The sequence below is a fragment of the Odontesthes bonariensis genome, chromosome 3 (assembly GCF_027942865.1).
Source record: "Odontesthes bonariensis isolate fOdoBon6 chromosome 3, fOdoBon6.hap1, whole genome shotgun sequence".
In the NCBI taxonomy this organism is placed as follows: domain Eukaryota; kingdom Metazoa; phylum Chordata; class Actinopteri; order Atheriniformes; family Atherinopsidae; genus Odontesthes; species Odontesthes bonariensis.
In genome coordinates this window covers 33,029,908-33,057,240 of record NC_134508.1, presented here as the reverse complement: position 1 = coordinate 33,057,240, position 27,333 = coordinate 33,029,908, and the positions used below count along the sequence as shown (strand labels likewise).

The window sequence follows — 27,333 nt, the reverse complement described above, 5'->3', positions numbered from 1 at the left end:
AGAAGAGACTGCATGATTGGAAAAGCTGGGCAAAAAAAAGCTAATGTGTTTTTGTTGTCATTTGTCTTGCTGCTGTTTGGAGCCCATACTCTTTAAAATGATTCAGCCAGGAGCCATAAATCTACACCAGGCCATGCACTTCACAGAGGTGAAGAGGAGTTAAAAAAGGGGGAGAAGGGAAAGTGTCATCAGGGTGGGTGAAAGGGTGAGTGTGAAAGATATGGGGGGGGGGGGGGGGGGTTCTAAGAGACAAGCAGAGGGTGAGTGAGCAGAGTGATGACATAAAAAGACAAATGGAGCTGGGCTGACAGGGCAGAGACTGTGTGATGTAAAGTGGAACTGACCCCTGAGTTGGCATGCTGCAGGTGACTCACCATGAATCGTAGGTCGTCAAAGCCATTGAGCAGGAACTTGCTCTCATACTGCGGCAGCCCCACGTGCTCCAGCCACTCTCCCACCGGCTGGTCCAGGGCTTTACCACACGCCCCATCTGCCGAGAGAGGGAAGCGCTTCAGCAGGGAGAAGCCGTTCAGCCGGTAGCAGCGGCACTCAGAGGACGACACATGGCATTGCCACATCATCCTCGGCCAGCAGAAGCAGAGCCGAGTGCAGCAGCACCAGGCGGGGTGGGGGGGAGACAGGGTCCAGGCCGGGAATGTGGGGCTCCCACAGTACAGGCGGGGGCCCAGCTAAACTCAAAGACAGGAGGAGGATAGGACGTGCTGCAGGTGCCACTCAGGCCTTGCAGGGGACTGACTAGCCTAATATTACACCGACCGGTGTTAGTGTGACTGACTGGAGGCGAGGGTGGAGGTAGTGCAGGGAAGGAAGCCCATCTGAAGCTTAGTACTATTAGTTATGTTGGACTGAGCCACTGTGGCATCTTCCAACAAACAGGGTTCACTAAACATTCCTTTAGTGAGCAGATGAGCAAGTGTGAAAACAAGTCCCTAGCTAGTCCAAAAACATAACACTTAACTCTAGAAATGAAAAAAAATGTAGGATTTTTTTTAGGCTGAGGGGAAATTGAGTTGAATCATCACTAAGTCCGACATTTTCATAAATCACACATTATTCACTATGCCAAAAATGCCCCTGTCATTTATACTAAAATCAGAAATTACTCCATCACGATGTAACACAAATATATTCAGTTCCCCCAAAATGAATCTGACAGGGTTTTCACCACATACTTGTAAAGCTCTGGCTGAGTCCCATGGCTTCATTGGTCAACCTCTTTGAGAGCTAGGACAAGGCTCATTTAATGAAGGTAGCAGCATTCAAAAGTACTGTTGAGGTACTTGTGTTCTTTTTGATCAAGGAATACACATTTGCTTAAATCATTTTTGTCCTTACTCCACAGCCACACAGAGTACGATCAGGTAGACATATTGTAAATCCTACATCAAAGAAACGTTGGATTAGGATTTCCACAGTGTGCAGATTCCAAACTCCTCAATTCATAATCAAATCCAAGTATATATTCCTTAATAAAGCTCCAGGTAAGCTGTCTGCCAGAGGAAAAAGGCTCAGTGTCCTTGGTGGTGCCAGTGCTCCCTGTGCTGCCCAGCATTCACACTCTTCAGCAGGCTTCTGTCAGTGCGCCTCTGCCAGAGAACGTTCTGCTCATCTCTCAAAGCAGTAAATCCAGGTTCAGATCCAACACACGGCAGGTGAGTCTCTTGACTCTGAAGCAAGGATCACCGCAGGACCACAGCGCAGGTTAAGCTAGCTCCCCTCTGAGGCAGGCAGCCCCCCACTCCTACCCCAGCCCACCTGGTTCTTCTCCTCGCTGGGTACAGCTAGCAGTCTCTGTGCTCAGGGCAGAGGTTTGCTGCATCCCTTGCCTGTCTGAGACATGCAGGCAGCGCAGATGCGGTTACAGCAGCTGTTCCTGGAACACACACACACACACACACAGAGACACACGCTACCCCTCACTGCTCACAGGGCATGACGCCGGCCACTTCAACACAGAGGACCACGGACCTGCCTCAACCTCAGCCTCTGCTGCCACGTTCTTCCAACATCCACGACAGGCAACAGACTCAGTGATCATTCCCCCTTTTCATCCAAACAAATCCCTCAAGCTCTTCTTTTTAACTCCCCCCCCTCCTTCTTTCTATGGTCTCTCTCTGCTCTCCTTCTCTTGTTCTCATAGCCCCATTCCCATGCTGTGTGATCGCACTGCAGGGCTGCTGTATGCTGCCTGATGAAGTGGGGTGCTGCTCCACGTAACCACCTCTCCCTCTCTCTCCCACTATATCAATTCCCCTCCCTCTGCCTTTTTCTTCCTCTCTGGCTTGCGCTCTCCTGCACTCCGTCTCGCTCTTTGCCTCTCGTTCTCAAACACACAGACAGATAAAAACACACACACACACTTTCGCTCTCTTTGTCATCTGTGTCTCTACCCCCTTTTACCTCTCTATCTTGCCCCTCTTTCTTTCGCATACAAATGCGTCCAACCCAACTCATTTCTCAAACCTTACCCCACACCTCTCCCGCTCTTTTCCTACACCGCACTGATTAGAATTGCACAGTCGCTCTGATCTTGCCAATGAAGAAAGGACACCACAATCAGTGGCATGGAACAAGCACTGAGAGCCCAAAATCACAATTCTTTGACTTGAATGTTGATGCATGATGGAGCCTCATTCCTGCTCTGCAGGAGCAACACCAGTTTTTTTTTTTGGCTAACACGGGATATTGAAACAAAGAGCCTCCTTAAACCACCTCCTTAATACCAGAGGGCTTTAATTCATTTACATCTTACTTTGATGATAGGACAAGGGGGGGCAGCATTGATTCAAGTCAGCAGTCTCTAACTGCACTTGTAGCAAAGAGATGAGAAAGAACATTTAAGTCCTGTCTCTAATCCATCTCACTCAGTTATGTGGCATGACAGAAAAGAGACACATTCCATTATGTACTTCCAGATGTTCATGTCACATCAACCATTTTGAAAGCACAACAGAAGGTACTTACAGGAAAAAGCCTGGATGAACAAGTTAGATGATATAAAATTCAGATAGATTTGGGGCAAGAGAGACAGACTTTAGCAGCCTACCACCTATCAAGGGGAGGGCAGTGGCTGTTGACTGTGTCCAATACCGGTGCTATCTGAGTACAGCTGCAGGCGGAGCGTAATTATGCAGGATTTCAAGCAACTTGCAATCAACTAACACATTCCCAAATAGGGTAGTCAGCCAGTCATTTAGGCAGAGAGGGCAAGAAAGAAGAAGGGCTATTGATTCAAACTCTTCCGTAATTGACCACCCATACCACCGCTGCTCTGGCAATAACACTCAGGTAAAGGCCAGGTCAGTTGCACGTGACCCGTCAGTCATGCACAAAGACCAGCACTGTTGATTTGGAAGAGAGGCTGATATCAGAATGGCAATGAATGAGGAGAAGAATGATGGGAAGAGAGGAGGCGAGAAAGAGGGAGGAGAGAATAAGAGGGAGGCAGATAACTCAGAGAAAGACTTATAAGGGAGCAGGCGATGAAACATTTGGGGGAGATAAGATGGTAATAGGAAGTAAGAAGGATTGAAGTGGAGTAATTATGATTCACTACAACTCCTCCTCTTCATTCTTTAGGCTTTCCTCCTGAGCCTTAAAGTAAACCCAGGTTTTACAACACAATATCTGGACAAAGGATGTTAAAAATGTCCGCCACCCCACCCAATTACTTCCATTCATATGGGACAGCATCACCTCCCACAGTGGATGGACCTAATTAATGACTTACAGGGTATCCAATGCCCCTCTGTTTGGTGAACTGGGTTACTGGGAACGGTCATATCTATCTAAGTGGGTTTCTGTACTATTTGAGCACTATGATGCTCCAAGGAGCACCAAGATAGGTCTCTTTACAGAAGAAAAGGTAGAAGCTGTGCCTGCATTAAGCCATGCTTGTTTATCAAAGCAAAAGAAAAGCACTAGCTGCTTGTCAACACACCCAAGCACTGAAGAAAATGAGCCGCAAAGCTGAATTAATTCAGGGAAACTGAAGGCGGACGCTTTTCCTTTGAATGTCACTGTGCGCCTGTACACAAACTCCTGTTAGCTGTGCTTTCTTTCCACAACCTCTCTCCTTTTAAGCTCATTTACTCACTGCTCAGCCTTGACAATGCAGAGCTTTTGTCAACTTTGAAAAATATGATGATTAGAAATCTGCTTCCAGAAGCTACTTACCATCCATGATTTCTGATACGAGGGGGGATGTCTAAAAAAAAAAGGATGGAAATATACAAAAAGGTGTCGGTCAAATTAAAAAAATAGACAATTTACAAATTAAGCTTATGTATTTATGTTATTCCTCCTCTTCTGTGCCTCTCCTCTCTCCCACCCTCTCCTGAATACTCCGACAGGTATCAGTGTGTTCCATTTCATTACATTGAGGAAAAAGAAATATGACGTCCTTACTCATAGACCCATCCAAAAACAGCAAACAAAAGCATCCTCTCAACCTCCAAAACTACTTGTGCACAATCTCCAATTAGAATCGGAGCAGTGACTGCATGACTCAGCTGAATCTGGGACACTTTCAGCAAGCCATTCTTCAAACAGAGACTATAAATAGCACACCTGTAAGTGTTGAATGAAAAACAAACACCATATTTCCTCTTATGTAATGTGTAACTTCGGGTCTTAACTGTTTTTGTTAGATAGCAATTAATCCAAGAAAGCTCAGTGAGCCAGAAGTGAAGTTGTAATTAAAATCCTAAATTTACACTCAAACTGCTTTAAATGTAGTTAATTTATACCTAAATCAAAAACATGCTATGTTTAGAAGCGAGGTTTTGTTTATCTATTTAATTATTTTCCCTTTTTCTGACCTTGTCTAGCATTTGGATTTTGTAACTGTTTAAATTGTCTGCTCTTTTCCTTCATTGTAACACACATTATTACATTATCAAATTAAAGGGTAATCCTTTACTGTCACATTCTTGGCTTTGGTCCTCAAGACTAAAAACTAATTAGCACTCCTTGAGTCACTTGATGGCTGAAAGTAAAATTTAACATGTGAAAGTACAAAGAGATGTCCTCAGCATATGAGCTGATGTCATTTTCATTTCATATCGAAACAGTAAATCACATTTTTTAACTACCACTTGTCACTGTCAGCCTTTGTGATGGAAGAAATATACAGTAATCAGCCAATTATCCCATATCGGGTGCAATGGTGCTAGCTACAGCCCTAAAGTCTAAATAATCCTTCTTTTTCTTTTCTTTTTTACTCCAGACTGTCTCCCGCTGCTTCAAAGCTTGCGTGGTGTTACACCTTGCTGCGGTCAGCAGATGTTAGTGACCCATGAAGCACACTGTGCATAACTAATAAAATTTTTATCAAAAAAAATCTGATGAGACATGCACAAAGCTGCAGAGAAAAGCCATTACATAATATGATGAAACCTCCTCATAGCATCGTATGTGAGGGAGGTAGTTTTCACTGTTTCAGCTCTGGAGTGTCACCGAAACAAAGAGCCGAGGCCAGCTGGCTCTGCGACCGTCCTGCCTGAAGGACACTTGATGAAGCCTACAATCAAATCAATAGGATATTGAGATTTACGATGACTGGAGAAAAAATAACAAAGAGGAGAAAATACGGTTATATTTCGCATAAAGTGGAACATTGTGAGTAACAAACAATGATACACCAAATCAGTGTCAGCTTGAATCTATAGCTGTTTTCACACTGAGATCCGCTACCATCGCGGGTCCAAATGGCCACTTCGACCCGCGCCGAGCAATGTGAAAGCTTGGCGTATTAGCTGATCCGTGCCGCCTGAAGCTGAGTTCCGGGGGCGTTGCCTAGTGGCAGAGCGTCACACGAAACACATAAAATGCTGGGCGTGTACAATGACGTAGGCACAAGCCATGCGTCGGAGGTAGGCCTAAATACACCTGTCTGCATCAAATTTTTCAAACCAACGATGGCGGGACACCTAGAGGACATGTTTTTGTTGCTAGCTGTTTGTTCGGTCACGCAAGTGTATATGCAGTTCATTGAGACGTTATTTTACGGGGTGTGGATGGTCACAACGTGGGATGCCGCCGAAGAACATATGCGGAGAATACAAGAGCACTATAATGTCCAAGTTGAGGAAATCCATCGACAATTTGAAGCAGAAGAACGCGAACAGCGTCGACGCAATCGACAAAGACGTTTAGCTGTCATGGCTCTGAACACACATGTGTCTGCAAGAAGAGTGTGGAAGATGGCAAGACCACAAGGGTTGGTGTTTTGGTCCTCACGTCATGCCACGCCCACGTCCATCCCGCGTCAATTGCTTTCACATCAAATTCGGCTCGGCAAAAAGACTAGGGTCCGACGCGGGTCGAATGGCGAATCGAGTTGACACCCCAGCCTGGATCGTCAGTGTGAAAGGAACAGCGGACATACTTAATTCGCGAATTAAGTGACTTCTCAACCATTTGTAAAACAGAAATACATATATATGAATAGGAATACAATGATATAGGGTTGAGATGTTTCTAATCCATTCCTTTTTTTCCCTCTTTGAGGACATCAACTGAGTCTGAACTCAGGCTTTGTTTAAAACAGCCTTCTTAAACTTGAGGGTTTTCTAGAAATCTTCAAACTGTCCACTAAAACTTTCTATTTTTCAGCCCCTGAAGAAATTAGAACCATGAAATAAAAAAAAAAATTGAGATGTATACCCCTCTCCTTTTATCAAATAAATGGTTTTCAAAAATGATAATAGTATGTCCAGAAAATGCTGATGCCATGTGTGCGTCACTCCAGGCTTGAAAGGTTAAACGACTCATATGTCTCTCAAGATCATATTTGATTTAAAAAGTTAACCAAACAAGAGCCTACACATTAAAGTAATATCTTTTGGAGAAAAAGAAATAATAGTCTGTCATAAAGACAAGAAAACCATAAAACCTATACCTGAGCCTGGCTTGGATTGCTTGTTTTTTGACGTTTCAATCCCTGCTCCAATCGACGTCATGATCTTCTCAATCTGTGAGAACAAGAGAACAAGAGAACAAGCATGAAACACCTGGGAAAGTTAAATTCAAATATCAACAATGACTCATCAGCTACAAATGAGACGGACAGTAAATTAAAATGTGTCAACATTTTCCATTAACGTGAGACATTCATTAAGCTCCCATCTAACCCGCGTTCATTCTACCCGAGACAAAGCAATTATAAAACAGGAACACTGGAAGAGCGAGATAGGTGGGGAGTGTGTGTTGCTGCTGCTGCTGCTGGGAGTGTTGGGAAGAAGGTGGGCTGCTTTGCAATGATGGATTACAAGCAACGGTCCAACGTGGACAGCAATTCAATGACTAATCCACCACTCAGCAAAAACACAGCCGCGTTACAAGGTGAGTTACAACCTAGAATCTCTAGAAACTCAACATTACTGAAGTTCTGTAAAGAAGGCCGAAATGAGCCTCAGAACACTAAGATCTGTTGTTTCTTTAGCAAGTATGTCATAGCCCTGTTGGACCCAGGCTTCACACAATAAAGCAACAGCTTAATGCAAGGTTTAGTTTGGCCCATGCTGCGTGCAGCAGGTTACAGACCAACTTGGATAAGAACTGATTTGGGGCACAGAGCCATAAAGTTTATTTAAGAGGACAATGGCTTTCCAGAGACAAAATACATTTCCAGGTTGTTTGTTTGCTTTTGGTGGCTCGGGCATCTGGTTAGGATGCCTCCTGGACGCCTCCCTGGTGAGGTGTTCCGGGCCCGTCCCACTGGGAGGAGACCCCGGGGAAGACCCAGGACACGTTGGAGAGACTATGTTTCTTGGCTGGCCTGGGAACGCCTCGGGGTCCCCCAGAAGAGCTGGAGGAAGTGGCCGGGGACAGGGATGTCTGGGTTTCTCTGCTCAAGCTGCTGCCCCCGCGACCCGATCCCCGGACAAGCGGAAGATAATGGATGGATGGATGGATGGATGGATGGATGTTTGCTTTTGCTTATTATTCTGGATAACTGAACAGTAGCTCCAATAGGACACAGTGCTGGTCTTATAATTGTATTGGAAGTGTATCGGGACCGTGACGTGAGAATTTCATACTAAAGGGATACTCTGGTGTTACAGTACCACACTATAACATCTCCACAACTAAAGTAAAGGAGCACAAGATACCCCAACTTGCTTCATTTTCCACAATGCAAAATACTAGTAAACACCCGAATCTGCACTCTCAGTTTGTAACACAAAATTTCTGTTACTTTTGTACATTGCAAACACAAGCTGAGATAATCCTGATGACATCACAGTGGCATCATCAGGGTTATCAGAGAACTCCTCCTGACATTTACTGCCGCCACACTCCGAGCAATTATCAGCAAACTGACTTTGATGTGTAAAACTGAGTCCCTCTAAAGATACAGTCGGTTTATAAAACTTTTTTTTCCGGAAAAAGGTGGAATGCTCTGTTCGGGTCGGGGATGAGTCCCCACCTCAGGCAGAGGAGTTTAGGTATCTTGGGATCTTGTTCACGATTAATGAGGAAGCTATTCCGTTATGTTGAAGATGGAGCTGGACCAGAAGGCAAAGCTTTCAATTTACATGCTGATCTTTGTTCCAACCCTCACCTATGGTCATGAGACCTGGGTAGTGACCCAAAGAATGAGATCACAGATACAAATGGCTGAAATAGGTTTCCTTCGGAGGGTGGCTGGGCTCAGCCTCAGAGCTCCAGAAGGAGATGGGAGTAGAGCTGCTGCTCCTCTGCATTGAAAGAAGTCAGCTGAGGTGGTTTGGGCATCTGGTTAGGATGCCTCCTGGTTGCCTCTCTTTGGAGATTTTCCAGGAACGTCCACCATGTTTATTCAGCATACTTATGAGTAACGATAGTCCATTTCGACTGAACAGTTTGAGACGTGCATAAATTGAGCAAATTGAGCTGCCTGTGGTATTAAATGCGCTATATAAATAAAGATTGATTGATTGATTGATAAATTGCATGTTTGAATAGCAATATCTCTCTTCACTGGTTAAGTGTTAGCATAAGTGCCAACAGGGTACTACGCTATTTGCTGGCACTTCAGGAGGAGTAAGATCTCACACGGAGAACAACTGCACCATTCAATCTGTATACAAACAGATTATACATATTAATCGCGTTCAATATTCTTCATATTTTGTAGAAAAGGAGTTACTTCAAATACATATTTGTACAAATTTATGCGGGCAAATAAGCACACGCAACTAATGACCTTAAACTCTTTGTGCAAAATATGACCAGCATCTAAATTTAGAATCCCTGAAGTAGTTAATTCACAATCAGCACTGAAGATTTTTTTTCCAAGCCTGAAAAACTGATTCTGCTTTCACTACTGACACCAGAGACACGGCCAGGCTTATTTGATGTAATATTTAGTGTTTGAAAAAGCCCTTTGCACTTTGCTAGTGGCATCAACACAGTGGAAAAGCCTTGATTCATTTGGAAGTCAGGCACGTGGGACGCATGGCATTTGCCTCCAGCAATACAGACCTCACATTACTCTTTAAATTAACCCAGATACATTCTATATCACACACACACACTCACATACACACACATACACAAGGAATGCATTTCATATAAGCTTAAGTGCACCTTTATTAAAAACCTGTCATCAAAAAAGCTGCTTCTAAGAAACCCAGTGTCATCGTAGTTAAAGAGCTCAACATATTCAACGACTTTATGTGTATACAGCATGATCAGCTACAATTAACTTGCTAAATGTTCACCATGTAAACTCTGTAAACTGTTTATTTTTTAATTAAAGAAAATACTATTTTTTTTTTTATTAAAAAGAAACAGTCACATGTGCAGTTCAGTACAAAGGTTGTGGACACTAAAAATAAAACGAGGATCCTTTTAAAAACAACGAGTTGCTCGTCAAATAACTTCATAAGAAGATGCTCCGAAAAAACAAAAATGAAACATATATTATATAACAAATATTTGGTTCCACCATCCTCCGTGCAGTTTTATTCAACAGGGTCGTGAACACCTTGGACAACTTGCAACATTAATCAGGGGATTTGTATGCCGTCTCAGTCACTCCCAGGTCTTCATGATTTGACTTCATAATAAAGTCAGGGCTTCAATGTTTCTGAATGTTTTTGCCGGTTTAAAGCTGTCAGTCTAAAGCTTTGTAAATGTATTGATTCCAAGATGTGTCGTGATTCTGATGTGAAATATTCGGCTTTGATGCAGGGACCAAAAATAATCAAGAGTTTGCAGACTGCAGTGGTTGTTCTGACCATGGTGGCTGAATGATGCTGCAGAATTTCACTGTTACATTACACTTAACTGCAGCTAAACTACTTATGTAGCTCCCTTGTAATGAACAGTGGGTAGAATAGTAAGCTAACTTTCCTGTGATATGTTGAACTACATGGCAAAGAGGAAAGAAAAGATTATCACACAATGTTTTGTGATGAGGCACATGGGAAAACTCTGTTTTTTATGAACTTAAGAATAAACTAGATGTGTAAAAAAATTGTCCATTTTTTGTCAGCGTTTCATGCTCAGGTTTTGCAGTGAAAAAGTAGTTTGTTTTCAACATTAAAGTTGAAATGATTTCACTTCTTTCCAGTGCAAATCAAATGGCTGCAGAAATTTTAAGAACAGTTTGTGTCTTTGGCACTCGTTTAATTCTGTATTGCCTCAAGATATCATAGCTTGACCCTCAAGAACTTAAAAGTACAATTTTAACTGAAGAGGAATTCAAATCTTTAAAGAATAATGATAACAACTGACCTAAGGACATGCACTCGCCACATCTTAGTGCAGAATATAAAGTATTCTGGCAGCTCTGTGTTCCAGTAGTCAAGGATCAAAGGGATCATTTATAAAACAGACTTCCGATCGGTTTTGGTCTCAGGCAGAAAACTATGCATAAGTAGTTATTAAATCTTTTTTTTTTTTAAACTGACTCTTGCCAATTGTCCAGAGTGAAACACAATTAAGTTGGATTTGTATTCCAGAATGTGTTTTTGAGAGGGATCGATTGGTTTAACTGATTTGAACAATATGTCATAGTGTATAAAGCTGAACAATATGTAATAGTCTTAATCAATATGTGTGCTTGATTAAGCTCCCATTCTTTCTTTGCATCCCATTGTTTCTCTTCATTACGTCTTTCTTGGCTACATGCTAACTAATACATTACAGATAAGGTGAAGTAATGCTACACAATGTGCTTTAAACAAACAGTACATTATTGTACACAGAGCCAGTGGTTTTGGAGGATAAATGCTGGCTGCAAGCCCAAAACAGAAGAGCTGATGGAAAAGATGACTGGATTTTATTAACTAAGCAAAAAATGCTGCCTGCTTCAGTGGAAACAGGATTACCGCCTCAGTATCACTGTCAATAAAGACAGATGGGCCTGTAGCTCCCCAGTACACAAAACCCAGTTCTATCCAGGAGTGCTGAAGACTTGAACTGATTTTTAGTAATTTGACAGCTCTGAAACCACACAGCATAAATAAAGTCAGTGAGAATGACAACAATCCAGATGGCTTTCACAATGTTAGATACTCTCATTGTTTGCTGGTTTAATTTGTGAAAAGTTTGGCCAACAAGATTACAAGTTTAGAAATCCACTTAGACACAAACAAGTGTGAAAACGATCTTCCTTTAGAGCTTTTCCATGAAGATCTTTCAGAGAGGATAAATCAAAGGTTTGGGCACCTTCACATTCTACCTGTGTAGATATTAACATGTAGATTCACCATATCCAGCTTGTCAAATGATCAGAAAAGTCATTTCTGCTTAATGTATTGTAGATTCAAGCTCCATACGGGACTGATGGATGACAGTAGAACTTTAATATTTATGAAGCCTTTCAGGGATGGCTTTGGTGCAGCTATATAAGGATCTATGCAACTATGTATGTGTAAATCATTTAGACCAGCAATCCTTTTTTTTTTTATTTTTAAACGTAATAATGCACCAGTTTTTTCCCCATGACAGAATATTCATATGCTGTAGCGATTGTGGCATTTTCCATTAGTTTTTGTCTGTTTTAAGCCTCCGGTTTAGCACTGGGCCTTTTAGTTTTTTTTGTCGCACGTGACAAACAAGGAGAGGATCCAACTGACAGCCTGTGGAAATTATGCATGCACATGCAATACAGACTTGTCAGACACAAGGTAGCCACCTTCTATGGTATATTATATACACCAAACTGTTGTAAAGAATCAGCAGTGACAAGAGGCTACCTGATGGGTTTCATCCCGTCGTTAGCGTCTAGCTAACAAAACAACACTTGAACTCAAAGGGATGTGCAATCTATGCCTGGCCAAGAAGGCCCGGCTCGCCTGTACAGATGTTGGTGGTACATTACGGAAAACTGTATTTTTTGAAAAACTAAATAAAAATAATGTGGGTTTTTTTCAGTAATGTCACACTGAGCTGGTTTCTCTTGAGTCATGATCACTCGGTCTTCAGTTCCTCTACTCCACATGTCCTTATTGCAGTGAAAGTGTTGCTTGTTTTAGAGAAATGTAGCTGATAATCGACAAGATTCTCTGCACGACATGTTAGGTTCTCCGTTTGCTTTCTTTCCTCACTGCCATTTCCCTTCTAAAACACTTATTCGCCACACACACTGAACAGCCAATCAGAGTGAGCTCTTTCTCCAGCAGACCCGACGCCCATTCAATGCGTTGATGCACTGATTGAGTCCAACACTACGATACACACTGAAAGTACAAGGGACATAGACATTCACCGACAATATATCCTGCTTTATGGTGTACTTGATTCCAAACAAGACCATATTTTACTTTAATAAACATCATGCTGTACAGAAGAATAGTAGAGATTAAGACAGTAAACTTACAACTAAAATGTTAGCTGAGGTGATAAAGTAAGAAGTGTGAAAACAGAAAAGTCAGATTTCCATTTCTAACTGATGAACACCACAAAAGAAAACTGCTCCATTTTGAAAGAGTTATGAAACTAGGAAACCACATTTAATTCTTGCTAACCCGCATCTGCTAAGAAATAGTAACTTAAGCTATTACATGCCTGGAATAACAGTTTAAATAGCAGATTGGAAGCAATGTGCTCTCTTCCGCTCCGCCTTTTGAGACTATTGTTCTTCCTAAGGTCAACACGGCACGTGAAGCAGGACTATACTTGACATCCCATCTCATATTCATGTACCACATGTGTCTAACCAGATCTTGGGGATATATTCACTCTGCCGTAGCTTTCGATATGAATTATGAACCAGCTTAAACATACATTAAAAAAAAAAAAAAAAGCCCTTTTATTAGCTTCTCTTATCAAGATTTGTTCAAGTAGAATTCATATAGACTGAAAAATAATTTAGATTTTTTTTTTACTCATACCAGGAGCTAATAGATCTATATATTTTTAAAACTATGGTTTTACAAAAGGAAAAGATTAAAACTATATATAAATATTACAACTGACTCAATTAAACATGACAAAAATATGGATATTTTCACGACAGGACCAAAAAAACACATATTACAGTAATATTACACTTATATTATACTAATATGAATGAATGAAGACTAATTCAAAACGCTTGCATACATAAAGACCCCAGGAATGCCACCGAGAAGTTCAGAGTAGGCACAAGAATCAAGGTACTCGAGCATCTTTAACTTGTGGCTGTTAACCTTTACCTTTGGGTACTGAACAGATGGATGTACGTTTTTATGATAAAAGTCAGTTCTATTCTCAGTAGCACGAGTAATGGTCCCCAAAATTTAAATTAATCTATATCCAGTGGTGGACAAAGAACTCAACTCCAGTACTTGAGTCAAAGTATTGATACTCATGGTCAAATCTTACTGAACTACAAGTAAAAGTTGCTCGGTCAAATTTTACTCAAATTAAAGTACTGAAGTACTTACTTTTAAAAATACTCAAGTATTCAAAAGTACAAAATACATGATCTAATATCAGTACATTGCTGTATTGTAATGACTGCTTTTACAGAACCATGTAACTCTGAAACCACCTGATGATGCCGACATGAAGACTTTTTGTACCACTGCTATAAAAAGTCTGTACCACCTGTAAAAACTTCAACATAGAAATATAATTAAAAAAAATAAGGACAGCTATTTTTATAAAAAAAATATATATTTAAAACATCCCCACCCAAAAAACAGGAGAGCCTTTTTTTTCTCCCCACACATTCAGTATGGAGGGGAAGTTTACAGTTGAATCCATTACAAACTACAACTCTGCTTTGATGAAGATCTTCAGTCCACAAAACACTCTCGTAGTCTCGGCAGAAAACAGCCTTTCAACCAAATCCAGTTGAGACTCCAGATCTTTTTACACCACTCTGGTGTGGCCAATTCCATTTTAGGAAAGAAAAACAGCAACAGCGGATTACAAAGCCTAAAAGGAACGAGTAACGACAAGCTTCCTAGAAATGTAGTGGAGTGAAAGTCATAAGTTTCCAAAAAAACAAATACTCAAGTAAAGTACAGATACTCAAAAAATGTACTTAAGTACAGGACTCAAGTAAATGTACTCTGTTACTGTCCATCACTGTCTATATCTATATCACATTGTATGAATCCAGTATGCTGTTTAGTGGTATATGTTTCCTGTTTGTGTCAATGATTAGACCCGATCAGAAGGATATTAGATGTTAGACATTTTAACAGAAACATTCAAATAAATTTCTTCTGATACTGTGATACTGTTCAACATCCAGGGTAAAATTGAGGATTTGGGGGATCTGTGGAATATTTTAGGAGTACATTATCAGTGTCTGCCAAGATGTGTTAATATTCTACTTTTTTTTTTCGTCTCAAAATGGACAAATGATTTGCTCTTCAATAAATACCCTGTCCAACAGGTATTCTGTCTTCTCAATACACTAAAGAAATGTTCTAAAATTACAACCAACCCAAAACAATGTAATGCAACCTTGTCTTTACCAAATGTGAGTGGCACATACTCAGATAAGACTCACACAAGCAATAGAGTAAACTGACCCTCCCTCTATCTCCTACCCTGCATAGATATAGAAAACCTACATGCTTCAATGGCCACTGAAGTACATTGCTGGCATGCATTTGGTCTCTACAGTCAACTGTAAGCTGCTCAAATCTACAATTTTCATACATTTTTGCAAGGCAAAAACATGAGAAATTGGATATAATGCTGGTTATTATCTGAAATTATATTCACTTACTGTGTGTGGATTTAACATACTTACTCAGCCACAGTTTTTCATGGACTCAACTCTCTTAACAATATGTGCTGTATTATAGCCTCCATGAGTTCCTCCAGAAATGTAAAATTCAGTACCACCTGGTTGCTTAAAAATGTGTTAATTTGAACATTCTGAGACACCTATAATGATATGCCTACTTCTGCATTTGGCTCATTACATATGTCTCACTTTTGTTTTTCTTGGGGAATTTGGATTGTACTCCCCTTCCTGCATTATCTGTGGTGCATTCAAATCTTGTTCAAGTAAAAATAATAAAATATAAGCTTTAAATGATTAAACTGGTGCCAAAATGTTTTAAAATGCCAAATTTTGGTGACTAAACATTGATTAGATATATATAAAAAAACACAGAAGATATCTAGAATATTTATTTATAAGCTGATTTAACTTATGTTTAGCTGACGATAACTTGGCTTGTTTATTTAAATACTAGCAATAGTTTCAGCCAGGTCACCATATTTGATATTTACTGGTTAGCATGCAATAGCTGCTCGTGAATTAGCTAAAGTGATGTTAGGCAAACTTAAGTTGCTTAAACCTCCAGAAATCTTCTGAATATGACAATGGCATTTAAAATTATAATAAAAAAATATGTATTTATTTATTATTATTATTATTATTATTATGCGTGTGTGTGTACATATGTCTGTTTGTGTGTATGTGCTGGGGTGGGGCAGGGTGGGGTGGGGACGGGGGCTGCTTTTAAACATGTATAGCACTTTGTGCTACATTTAAATGTATGAAAAGTGCTTTATAAATAAAGTTTGATTTGATTTGATTTGAAATTGTATACTATAAACTGCATTGGAATTATAAACTTTTGCTCCTTTTTTGTAAATAATGAAGGATTGTTTTGTGCATGAAGTATTTGACTGTAAGAAACCAGAGAGACAATTTAATCAAACACAATTTCACAGTAAATGAGATCAACATAAGCTACAATGTCTAAGGCCTAAAACCAGAATTTAGGGTCTCTACAGAATATCAAAAGACGAGGGACTAATGGAAAACAAACCTTGGCAACAAATTGCACTGTTTTTAAAAAAAAAATTTCATCACAAGCCTACTTTAAACAGTAATGGAGAAAAGGCATTCATGTCCCAGTCACATGTCAAAAGAATGATTTATTAAGTCAAGCAAAGCTGACAGGATAGGTAGAGGATATCACAATGTACAAAAAGACTATTTGACTATTTCTGAATAGAAAGACTATTTTGTCTCATCACATCAGCTTGTTTTTGTTTGAGTGAAAGTTTTAACAGAATACAAAGTCCTTTCGCCACAACAGGAAACACAAAAATGGTATGCGGATCTATAAACTGCAGACATAATAGAACAAACGCATGTGCTGCACTGAAAATGTCAATGAGGTGTAAAGGTTACATTTAAACACATCGCCTCTTTTTATAATAACATTATCTGAATGCCAGCATTTGTATTCAGTGATTTGGCTGTTTGTGTGCAGATTTAAAAGATTGTTTCTTTGTATCTGAACGGAAGCCGAGGCTTCCTTCTAACTTCATGTGTCTCCTTAATGCATTAATGTTAAATGATGGTTGATCAACTCCTGATAAACAGTGGCTCCAAAAAGTTCAACTTCTGCAAACTTCCCCCGAGGTTCATGTGATTATTTAATCAAATACTCAGTGAATTAAGGTAGTAATTGACTTTTTGTAAATCTCCTTTAAATTGTGTTGGATGAGTTTAGTTAAAAGCAACTCCAAAAAGGTCAAAGATAAGAGAAATGAGCTCAGAGAAAAAGGTCAAGAATTCTTTATCTGAGCAGAGAAAGCCTTTCTATTCATCAGATGAGCACAAACTCAGTCTTCAACCCCCCACGAAAGGGTGGATCACAAAGATTTTAAAATGGAGGGTCAATAATAGCCTGAACCACATAATATTGAGTAAAAAGTGGGAAACAGGAGCAAGGATATCTTGCTCAGCTACCAGAGCACTCTAAATAGGATCAATATGTAGGAGTACCGAAAAATACAAAGCGACAGAAACTGTTTAGCTTTAAGAATAAGACAGCCAAAATTAAATTAGCAAGAGAATGAGCACAGGAGAAAAGCTGGCATTTTCAATAGTTTAAAGTGTATAGAAGAATTTGGGTATGACATAAAGGAACCAAGAAATTTGATCCCAGTCTTTCAGCAGGAGGATGATTCACAGTATACTAGCTGATCCCCCCAGAGCCCTGAACTAAATCCCACAGAGCACCTATGGGATGCCATGAAGAAAAAGAAATGTCAGCTCTCCAAAGATACTCGAACAAAATCTTTTCCAGAAACTTTCTGATTCTGTGTCTACATGTTGTCAAACTGTTCTACAAGCTACAAGGACAGAAATACATCATAAGATGTTGTGACACTGGTCTTTATTCGGTGACCAGCGCCTTTTTTTTGTCATACTTTTGCACTTGAGTGCCTTATCATTTTAAACTTTAAATTCTTCTCATTGTTTGCTATGTTTCTTTAAAACATTTATTTGACCAATTTTGTTCTCATGCCAGAAAAATCCCAAACGTGAAGCATGGCTTCCAAGCCTGAATAGTTCTTTGAGTTACACAGCCAGTATTTGCCCTCGCCCATATCCAATCTCACATCCCCAACCCAAACAAATTCCTTGAAATGTGGAGGAGAAACAGACACTCTGTAACAGCTGCAAAACAGGATGCCCTTGAGAACAGGACACCCCACCCAGAATGGCCTGAACAAACAGTTCTGTCAGGGAGCAGAGGCGCGGAGCAGCGAGCAGGCAAAGGCGAACGAGGAGATGACAAAGAGGGACATGCACAAATGCAAGAAAAATTTTAGAATATGTAAGCTGTCTGTGGAGGCACATTACTGCTCTTGTTGTCAGGATGTAATACGAACAAGCACATGACAAACAGTGTGTGCATACTTATCTGTGCATGCTTTTAGAAATGTTTGCTGTGTGATGTACAGCACAGTGCAAATGTCTTGAACCTTCACTCATTTCTTTATAATTTGCTTCCAAGCAGCCAGACTGTTCTGTAATCTTGTAGAGTGTTCCTGAACAATCGTTCCCCAGACTTTCTGAAGTTTTTAAAAAAAAAGTTCAGCTTTTTCACTCATTTTCAGTCCTGTTCTTGTACCTTGTACCTATGGCTGTCAAGAAGAGCTAAGAAGACTACTTAAAGAAATGACAAGAAAGCTTGTCTGAGAGGGTTCAGGATGGGTTGAAGAATGTACTCGATTCAAGACATATATACATATATACAAAGACATGAGGGGTTACTTTAGACTTCCACAAATGCTGCTATAACCAATTAGCAATGTATGAAAGGGAGTAGAATCTGTGATCTAAAGAGTTCTTCATCCGTGGTTTGTTTTATTGTGTTTTTTTTTCAAATATACAATAAACATGTAGTCATGTTGGCCACTAAAAAAGGGGAAAAGACTTAAAATGCCCATTGTAGAGTTCTTGTTTGCTTTGTCCACTCTACTTTACAAACATGGCAGTGCAACATGGACATTCCAGGCCATAGCTTCCTAAGTAACTGCATGGCGTAATTCCCAACCCAACTGTGTGGGAGCCATACATCAGTCAAAGATATATCTGCAGCCATTGGTAGTTGCTTCAGATATTAATATTAGTTTAACTTGCTGCCCACCCACTTCACATTGTCAGTGCGTATCAATGCTTCAAGTGGAATTGGAGTAATAACATCAGCACCAAGATAGGTCTGACAGAGAAACTGGTGATCTGATTAAAGTTAAACGAGTGTTATCATTATGATGGGGGTAAAACACTGGGTAAAACATGTCAAAAAAGTTTCATTCTGCTACATACTCTTTAGCCTTTAAGCTGTGCAATTTAAAAATACATTATCAGTTATCAGCCATTGTCTCTAGCTTTAACATTTTTGGATAGGAATCATAAGTTCATTTCAGGGTTTTTGCACTGCTTGAGAGTACATTGAATTGATGCTCCAAAGTGCTGAAAACAAATCCCAATTAAAGGTCTTTTTGGGATATAAGGCGGGGTGAAGGATTGCTCACAGTGGGCAGAAAGTCGATGGTGCAAGACGGAGCAAAGGAGCCAGAAGAGAGTAGGATGAGACAGTGGAAGCGTGGGTCGGCCCCTGAGACATGTACTGAGTGGATGTGGAATGACAGCACAAGCCCAATTAGTCTTGGATGCCAGAGCTGCTACAGGGAGGTCGGTGCAAGTGATCAAGCCATTCATGCATTCAAGCACTCGCCCACAGGCATTCTCCGCCAACATCCTGAGTAAAGTTACTCTATTACTGCTTCTGCTGGACTCCCGGTCCTACTGCTGCCTCTGCTCTCCCTCTCTTCCTTCCTCTCTTATGAAATGTGCTGCTCCCCTTTGTCTTTTTTCCTCACTAATCCTGTGTTTCCTCTCTTATTGCTCTTCCACTCGCTAATTCACTTTCTCTTAACAACATGAACACACTCCAAAGTGCCACTCCCTCTGTCCTCTACACCCTCCTGCTTGTTTCCCATCCCTACAGCTTGTGTATTACCTCATCCCATTCAGAGGCAAAGGAAGGCATATGATCCACGGACAGCTGCGCAGAGCTGCAGTTAGACACAGACCCACTGCGGTTGGCCAGACATCCATTCTCCTCTCCGATCGGCGACGACAACAAGTCAGAGTCCGACTTGGACAAGCTTCGAAACAGCCCCAGGTCTACAGGCGTCTCTTTCACCACTGCTGCTGATGCAGACTCTGTTGAAACTTTTCTTAAATCCTGCATGTCATCCTTTGGATTCTGGATCACCTTGGTGGGGTCGGTATCCGGCGTGCGCTCTGCCATATTTTTGAAGCTGCTAAATGCAGCCCAGGGTCTTCAGTTTCCTGCGGTATCCTGACTTTTTCAATTAGTTCAAACAGTGTTCCAGAGTCTTTGTGGAGTGTTTAAACCTGTGGTCGTGTAGAGACAGCTGAAAAGCACAGATTCATAAGATATAAGTACTGTAGACTCTGTGCAGACACAGGCTCACAATCATACAAAGTTCTCCTGTTTGAGGGAAAGACAGCATATGAGTGAGACACTTGTTGTACACGGAAACAATAACTAAGGTCCACCCACTAGTTGTATCCTGTTACCCTCCCCTATGTGACTAGCTGCCTTCTTTGAAACTCCTACACTTTCTCCTATCCACTGTCAGGCCAGTTATCTTGTGTGGTCATAGAAAGCCTAACGATGAACAGTTCCAGAAGAAAGTGAGATGATAAACCAGGATTAGATGGAACAAGAATACAGAAATACTTGTGTGTATGTGCAGAAACGCTGCACTAACAGGCACGCAGCTCTAACCTCAGAAATACAGAAACTCTGAAATGTGTCTTTAATAGTCTAAAATATATCCAAATGCCTAATAACTGAAAAATGAAGTCAAAATAAAGACAACAAAAAAAAAGTCTTCATCGCCACATTCTCTTACCTCCTGAGTTTAAGTCCCGGTTCTTTCCCTTTCCATGCGTTTGTGTCTGTCCTGTTCTGAGGTTGTTTCCAATCTTCAGGAGAACGGGTTTTTATCTGGAAGTGAGGATCAAAGAACGAGTGGATCCCAAAGCCTGGCCACATTCAGAGTGACAGCTGGGGTAATCAGGTTACTGATGCACTGGGTAGCTGCTCCGTTTTAAAGGAGGGAGATTCCTCTTTTCTTTTCTCTGTGTGTCTGACTGTGTGTGTGTTGGAGACTGAGGTCACGAAAAATTAATTTGTTTTCTTATTATATAGTTTATGTCACCCGCTTGGTTTGTTGGCATGTTGCTTTGCTTTTGCAAACAGCGACTTCCCAGATGGTTCTCAGAAACAAACCAAATCTGACAAATCAGGTTTCCAAGATGCTGTGAACAAAGGAATACGCAACCAACAGACATAACATTAAAACCAACTGCCTAATGTTGTGTAAGTCCTTTGCAGGGGATCCCACGAAGATTGACATAACTGTATTAAGCATCTGTTTTTTAAAGTCATCAGCAAACTTCAGACAATCAGATGATCCCACCAAAACCACACCACATGGTGAAAACGAGCGTTATTAATGATCGTTGACTTTAGGCAAGGCAAGGCAAGGCATCTTTATTTATATAGCGCATTTCATACCACAGGCAACTCAATGTGCTTTACATAAAGACAAGGCATTTAAAAGAACAGCATAAAGCAGCATAAAAACAAGCAATTTAAAGAGAAAATAAATTAAATAAAAATTAAAACACAGTTAAAAGCAATCAAAGAAGAGGGGAAAAAGAAAAATATAAACTCAACCATAAGCACACCGAAAGAGAAATGTTTTTAACCTGGATTTAAAAGTGCTTACAGTTGGGGCTGATTTCAGTTCTGCTGGTAGTTTGTTCCAGTTGTGTGCAGCATAACAGCTGATATCATTCCTTAAAACCTCAACTTTGCATATTCATATTTTTAACAACCACTTGTCGATTTGTCTTAATTTTGTTAACCAAACCAAGTGTGTTTTTTTTATAGTATTCAGTGACTTGGTGGAATAAAGCTGATGGGATCATGCTATTTATGACTCTCCTCAAAGGGACCTGACGCTGACAAAAGGGTCCTTTGTGAAACATTCTTAGTATTCACAGGCAACTTTTGCCATACACAGAGCTCTGTATTCCCCATGCCCTGAATCAGCCAAGTTCCTTGCAAGCCCACCCCTTCTCTATGGGTGGCTGGTGTGTGCATGACAGAAAAGATAACATCCTTCGCTCATCAAGGACAACGCATTCAGCCACACACTGCTTAGGCCGGCAAAGACAAAAAGACACATCTAATAATCTCAATGACACTGATGAGGGTGAAACTGTTTAAGTCATCCACATCTTCTGTGGCATTTTAAAGAATAGGAGCTCTGGAATACAACATGTCCAAGATAATGGTGTCTTCACGGCATATTAGAGAGACTAAAATAAAACACAAATCCCGTCCTTCAGTTGGCTGGATGCTGAGCCTCAGGCTAAAGACAGGAGTGACTCATGAACACTATTCTTTACAACGACATGCTCACTGTGCAAGTCACAGAGAGGCTCCTCGTACAGTAAACTCTTACACTGGAGCACAATAATTTCATGTGAACAGGATTTTGTGTCTGTCCGTGAGGGTTTTGTGCTGCTAAATTGTTTGTGCTCGCTGACACTTGGACGCCCTTTTAGGATTCCTGTGCATGTCTATGATGTTCTTTCCACCTGCTGTAAGAGTCTCCAGGTCCACAATTGACATTTTAAATCACACTGCAAAAGTTATAATACCACTTTTCTCTCAATCCAGCCAGTAAATCATTATGCTTCTATGCAATTTGGAGCCCTGCAGTTCCCATCTAATCAGCCAGCATTGCCGAGACAGAGAATGAGACCACTGGGTAAAGATTTAATAAAGTTTACCGGAAACTATTACCTTCAGAAAAACAGAGTTGCGCAAATCAGCCTTTCATGATCATCGTAATATGTGCTGTAGCCTATAATTCTCTGAATGTCTGTATACTTAGACCCAAATGACAGAGCTCTGTTTGTTTGTTCCCCTTTGAGAATATCACAGGACATTAACCCGAGATTCACAGGCAAAAAAATTCTGATGTTAACCTTCGAGGTCATTTGTTCCCTGAGACAGCCAGGAGGCCATCCCCAAAACAAGTTTGTTCTATAAAAAGACTAAAAAAGAAGGGGTAACACAGCGCAACGCATACAGATTGTGAAATAATGTGTATAATAATTTGGTGCCTCACTTTCAAGCTACACTCAAATTTCTTCATTGTATAAGGCTCTTCAAAGTTGAGGGATGAAATGAATCACTTCAAACAGCAGCAACAGCAAAACTACCTGCTGTTAGCTCAGTATGGCTAAAGATGTAGCTCTTGTGGAAGCTTTCCAACAGACACGAACAGAGCTGACCTCTCAGCAGGGAAATGGGAGGGCAAACGTACACGGCTGAGTGAAGACGTAGAGCTGGATATCCGTCAGCTTTAAGGAAGGGGGAATAGAGAAAAAAAAGAGACTGGAGGGTAGATAATAAATCTTTTCTCAGCTTCTAACTGGGCTTAGTTTTTAGTCTCTCTGGGTTATTCTGTGAATTTCCTCACACTGTCTAATCAATAGCATCTGAAAAATCTGTTGCTTTAGGGAAAATTGACATGAGTTTGCTGAAGAGAAAGGATCTGATAATTCTCAACTAATGTAGGTTGGTTTTCTGGCATCTAAACCAGAATGATGGCGTGTCTTAGCGATTTCCCAATGTATTTCTATTAAATATGGAGCAGAGCTGCAAAAATTTCACTTCTGCATCAGAATTGTATTGGCTCAAAATGTTCTACAAATATTGAGAACAAAGTTCTCACCCTCGTTTCAGTTTCACTTGCAGTCGTTAATATACATGAAAAAAAAATATAAAAAGTCACCAGACACCAAACAAAGATATTTCATGCAGTTTCAGGAAAGACAGTAATTGTCACGATCTGTGTATTTTGATGTTTTTCCATTCTGTTTCTTAAGTTTTGCCATTTCCTCACACATTTCCTCAGTCTCTCTCCAGTCTAATCATTAGCTCTACTCCCTTTACCGGTTTTCTTTTATCCTCAGCTGCAGTCATTCACTAATCACTCTCCCCACAGGATTTAGTCTCCCGGTTTGTGCTCAGCATTTGCCAGATCCCACAGTTACCCTCTCTCGTGCTACTCCCGGTTCCTTGTGGCCGTTTTTGTGTTTTTGTGAGTGAGTTTGTTTGTTTTTAGTTTTTTCCATGTTTTATTATTTTTTTTGACTCTGTTTGAAAAAAAAAATGTTTTCAAATCATTTTTGAAAACAATTCAAAAGCAATTCTGTATTGCATTAATAGCAAACCCATTTAAATGACAAACACAAAAAAGTTAAATAACTAATACTGATATTAAACATCACTTTGTTTGTTACTCATGTCACGTTTTTTTTGCTGAAAAACTTGGTGATGATGACAGAAACGTTTGGAAAAGATGATCCAAAACTATGATCTCTTTCTTGACCCAACAAAGTCTTTTGTTGCTGAAACCTAATCAAATAACAACTGAAAACAAAAGTATAGTGGTCTAAAATAATGATAATTATAAGGCATGTATTTACAAATAAATGTTCCATGCAACTGCGTAAAAATCAGGAAATTTGTGTCCACCCCAGCAAAACTGCAGATTCACTTCACCATGATGCTGGCACATAATTTTCAGCATATAACATGCAGTATTGAATAGATCGTTATTTAATGTATTTCCGTAGCACCGGTTTGTCTTCTGACTCCAACTCTAGGACCAACAGGAGAATCTCCCATGTGAAAATTCAATTAGATAACTTTAATGTGTTTTTGTGACATTTGTGATTCAGAGAAGTTTTAAATATCTCTGGTAATTTGGGTTTTTAAATATTGGCAAACCTATCATGATGCCATTTAAATACCCTGTTAGTTAACAAACATAAAAATGCTACTCTAAAAGGGTAAGCATTATATAGTAAAAATCAACATTGTCAGTGATAGCACGTTGGCTTGCTGGTAACATTTTCATACAACAATTGACATGAATGTAAACTGTTCTATTTTTATCTCAAATCTATAAAACGTTTAGGAAGTACAGTGATAGGTGGCAGATGCCATTGAACAAGATGCTTTGTTGTGGCAATGTAACAAACAGCAGTCAAACTCAAGCAGGGAGCTTAAACATTTCTGACATGAATTCCTACCCTCAAAAGCTGTTCATCGGTCATGCTTTTACAGCATTTTTACCGCTTCCTCTTTAAAAGGAAACATATTTTTGGTTTGGTGTGATAAGGAGAGCTTATTCTTCCATCATGCGGTGTGGTGTCACATGTCACATGCCACAACAAATGCTGCCAGACGCAGAAGATAAAATCAACCAACAAATTTAACGTGCTAGAAAGATCAGGATCAAAGTGAGAAACGATTGTGCACACACAGGTGTGTGTTCACCTGCGGCGTCTTCATGTATGGAAGAAGTGTGCACCTCCGTTTGTGGCTGCATATCTATTTGTATGCAGCATGTAGAGGTACATTTTCGTGTTGAAGCCAGAGAGAGGCACACAAAGCATCCTGGTTTAGGTTCATGCCCTCTTTGATGCTCTCATAAGAACAGCTCTATGTGTTTGATTACAGTTCAACTACAGTCTTTTCAGAATATTGGAATATCTGATATATGAAATATAAGAATCAGAATCGCCTTTATTGTCATTATAATTTGCATTACAATGAAATTTGGTTGCATCTCCAAAGGTGCTTATAAGACATCAGAATTTAAAACAAGACTATGTTTAAAGTAAATTTAAATAAAATGAGATAAAATTAAATAAAATGAAGGCACAGTAACAAAATATAAAATATTGCACATTTTTCCGGAATTGCATGGTATGAAATTGCACATGAGGTGTATTGCACAGTTCTCATTGCGTGTGGTGATGAATGAACTGTGAAGATTTGGTAACTATTTATTTCTATTGTTCAGTAAAGTGATGGCTCTTGGATAGAAGCTGTCCCTGAGCCTGTTTGTCCTGGATTTGTGTGACCTGTAACGTCGTCCAGACGGAAGCAGGTCGAACACGTCATTTCTGGGGTGGGATGTGTCTTTTATGATGCTGTCCGCTCTGCTGAGGTTGCGAGAAGTGGCAATGTGCTCCAGGCTGGGCAGGGAGCAGCCAGTGATCCGCTGGGCTGTGTTGATCACCCTTTGTACCGCTTTCCTGTCTGCTGCTGAGCACCCTCCGTACCATGCTGTGATGCCGTACGCGATGATGCTCTCAATGGTGGCTCTGTAGAACAGCACCAGAAGCTTTACCTCCAGGTTGTTCCTCCTGAGGACCCTCAGAAAGTGGAGTCGCTGCAGTGCCTTCTTCACCACCACTGTGCTGTTAGCAGACCAGGAGAGACTGTCGGAGATCTGCACTCCCAGGAACTTTATGGAGCTCACCCTTTCCACACAGACCAGTTTATGTAAAGCGGGGCTGGGACAGCTCTTCCCTTCCTGAAGTCCATTATTATTTCTTTCGTTTTTGTGGTGTTCAGTGGCAGGTTGTTTGCTGTACACCACAGTGTCAATTTGTTAACCTCCTTCCTGTAATCAGACTCATCTCTCCCTGAGATGAGTCCAATCACGGTGGTATCATCCGCAAACTTTATGATGGTGTTTGAGAGATGGGTCGGAGAGCAGTCATGTGTGTACAGGGTGAACAGGAGAGGGCTCAGTACACAGCCTTGAGGGGAGCCAGTACTGAGTTTGATAGTGGAGGAAAGGTGAGGGCCTAATTTCACAGACTGAGGGCGGTCTGTGAGGAAGTTCCTAATCCAATGGCATGTGGGGGTCGAGATGCCCAGGAGTGAGAGTTTCTGGAATAGGATCTCCGGGATGATGCGGTTGAAGGCTGAGCTGAAATCCAGGAAGAGCATCCTCACGTAGCTTTCCCTTTGCTCCAGATGACTCAGCGCAGTGTGTAGCGCGATATTGATGGCATCCTCTGTGGAGCGGTTTGCCCTATAGGCAAACTGGTAAGGGTCCAGAGTGGGAGGGAGGCAGTCTCTGATGTGTTTTGAGACCAGTCTCTCGAAGCACTTCATGACCACCGGCGTAAGTGCAACAGGCCTGTTGTCATTAGCGCTCTCCACTACTGACTTCTTGGGGACTGGGATGATGGTGGAGGATTTGAGGCAGAGTGGGATGATGGCCTGCGACAGGGACAGGTTGAATATATCAGTGAAAACACCAGCCAGTTGGTCAGCACACGCTTTTAGCACCTTGCCAGGTACACCATCGGGGCCGGCCGCCTTCCTGGGGTTCACCGCCTTCAGCACATGTCTAACTAAATAATAAAAAATAACGACTTTTTTGATATTTAACTAAATGTAAGAGGATTGACAATTAAAAGGAAATAACAGTTTCTTTATTGAATTATTTTTAAGTGGGGTTGTGTAAAGTATTTATGAGTTGTCAGTGTCTTGCCTGCAGTAGACAGCAGCAAGAGCCAAAAAGTCCTCCAGTCGAAACAAGCATTTAAAAAATATGAAGTTACGTCACACTGTGTTGTATGCTGGGGCATTGGCACCATGTGAGGAATGCTCTCCAATTACCTCCATT

General features: G+C 40.7%; 1 protein-coding gene across 7 annotated transcripts in view; it reads right to left on the bottom strand.

Moving 5' to 3' along the window:
- Positions 1-20,735, bottom strand: part of anks1ab (ankyrin repeat and sterile alpha motif domain containing 1Ab) — a 43,848-nt gene extending 23,113 nt beyond the window's left edge. For 4 of the 7 annotated variants that reach the window (XM_075461623.1, XM_075461624.1, XM_075461619.1 and 1 more), the window contains exons 1-3: positions 19,740-20,262; positions 6,923-6,995; positions 375-490 (exon numbers count right to left, since the gene is read on the bottom strand). In XM_075461623.1, the coding sequence (XP_075317738.1) occupies positions 375-490; positions 6,923-6,995; positions 19,740-20,033 (483 nt within the window). In that variant the 5' untranslated portion in view covers positions 20,034-20,262. Of the gene's footprint in view, positions 1-374; positions 4,229-6,922; positions 6,996-19,739; positions 20,263-20,664 lie in introns of those variants that run through there. The other 3 variants (XM_075461625.1, XM_075461626.1, XM_075461620.1) reach the window with 2 other exon arrangements.
- Between the last annotated feature and the right edge of the window lie 6,598 nt (positions 20,736-27,333).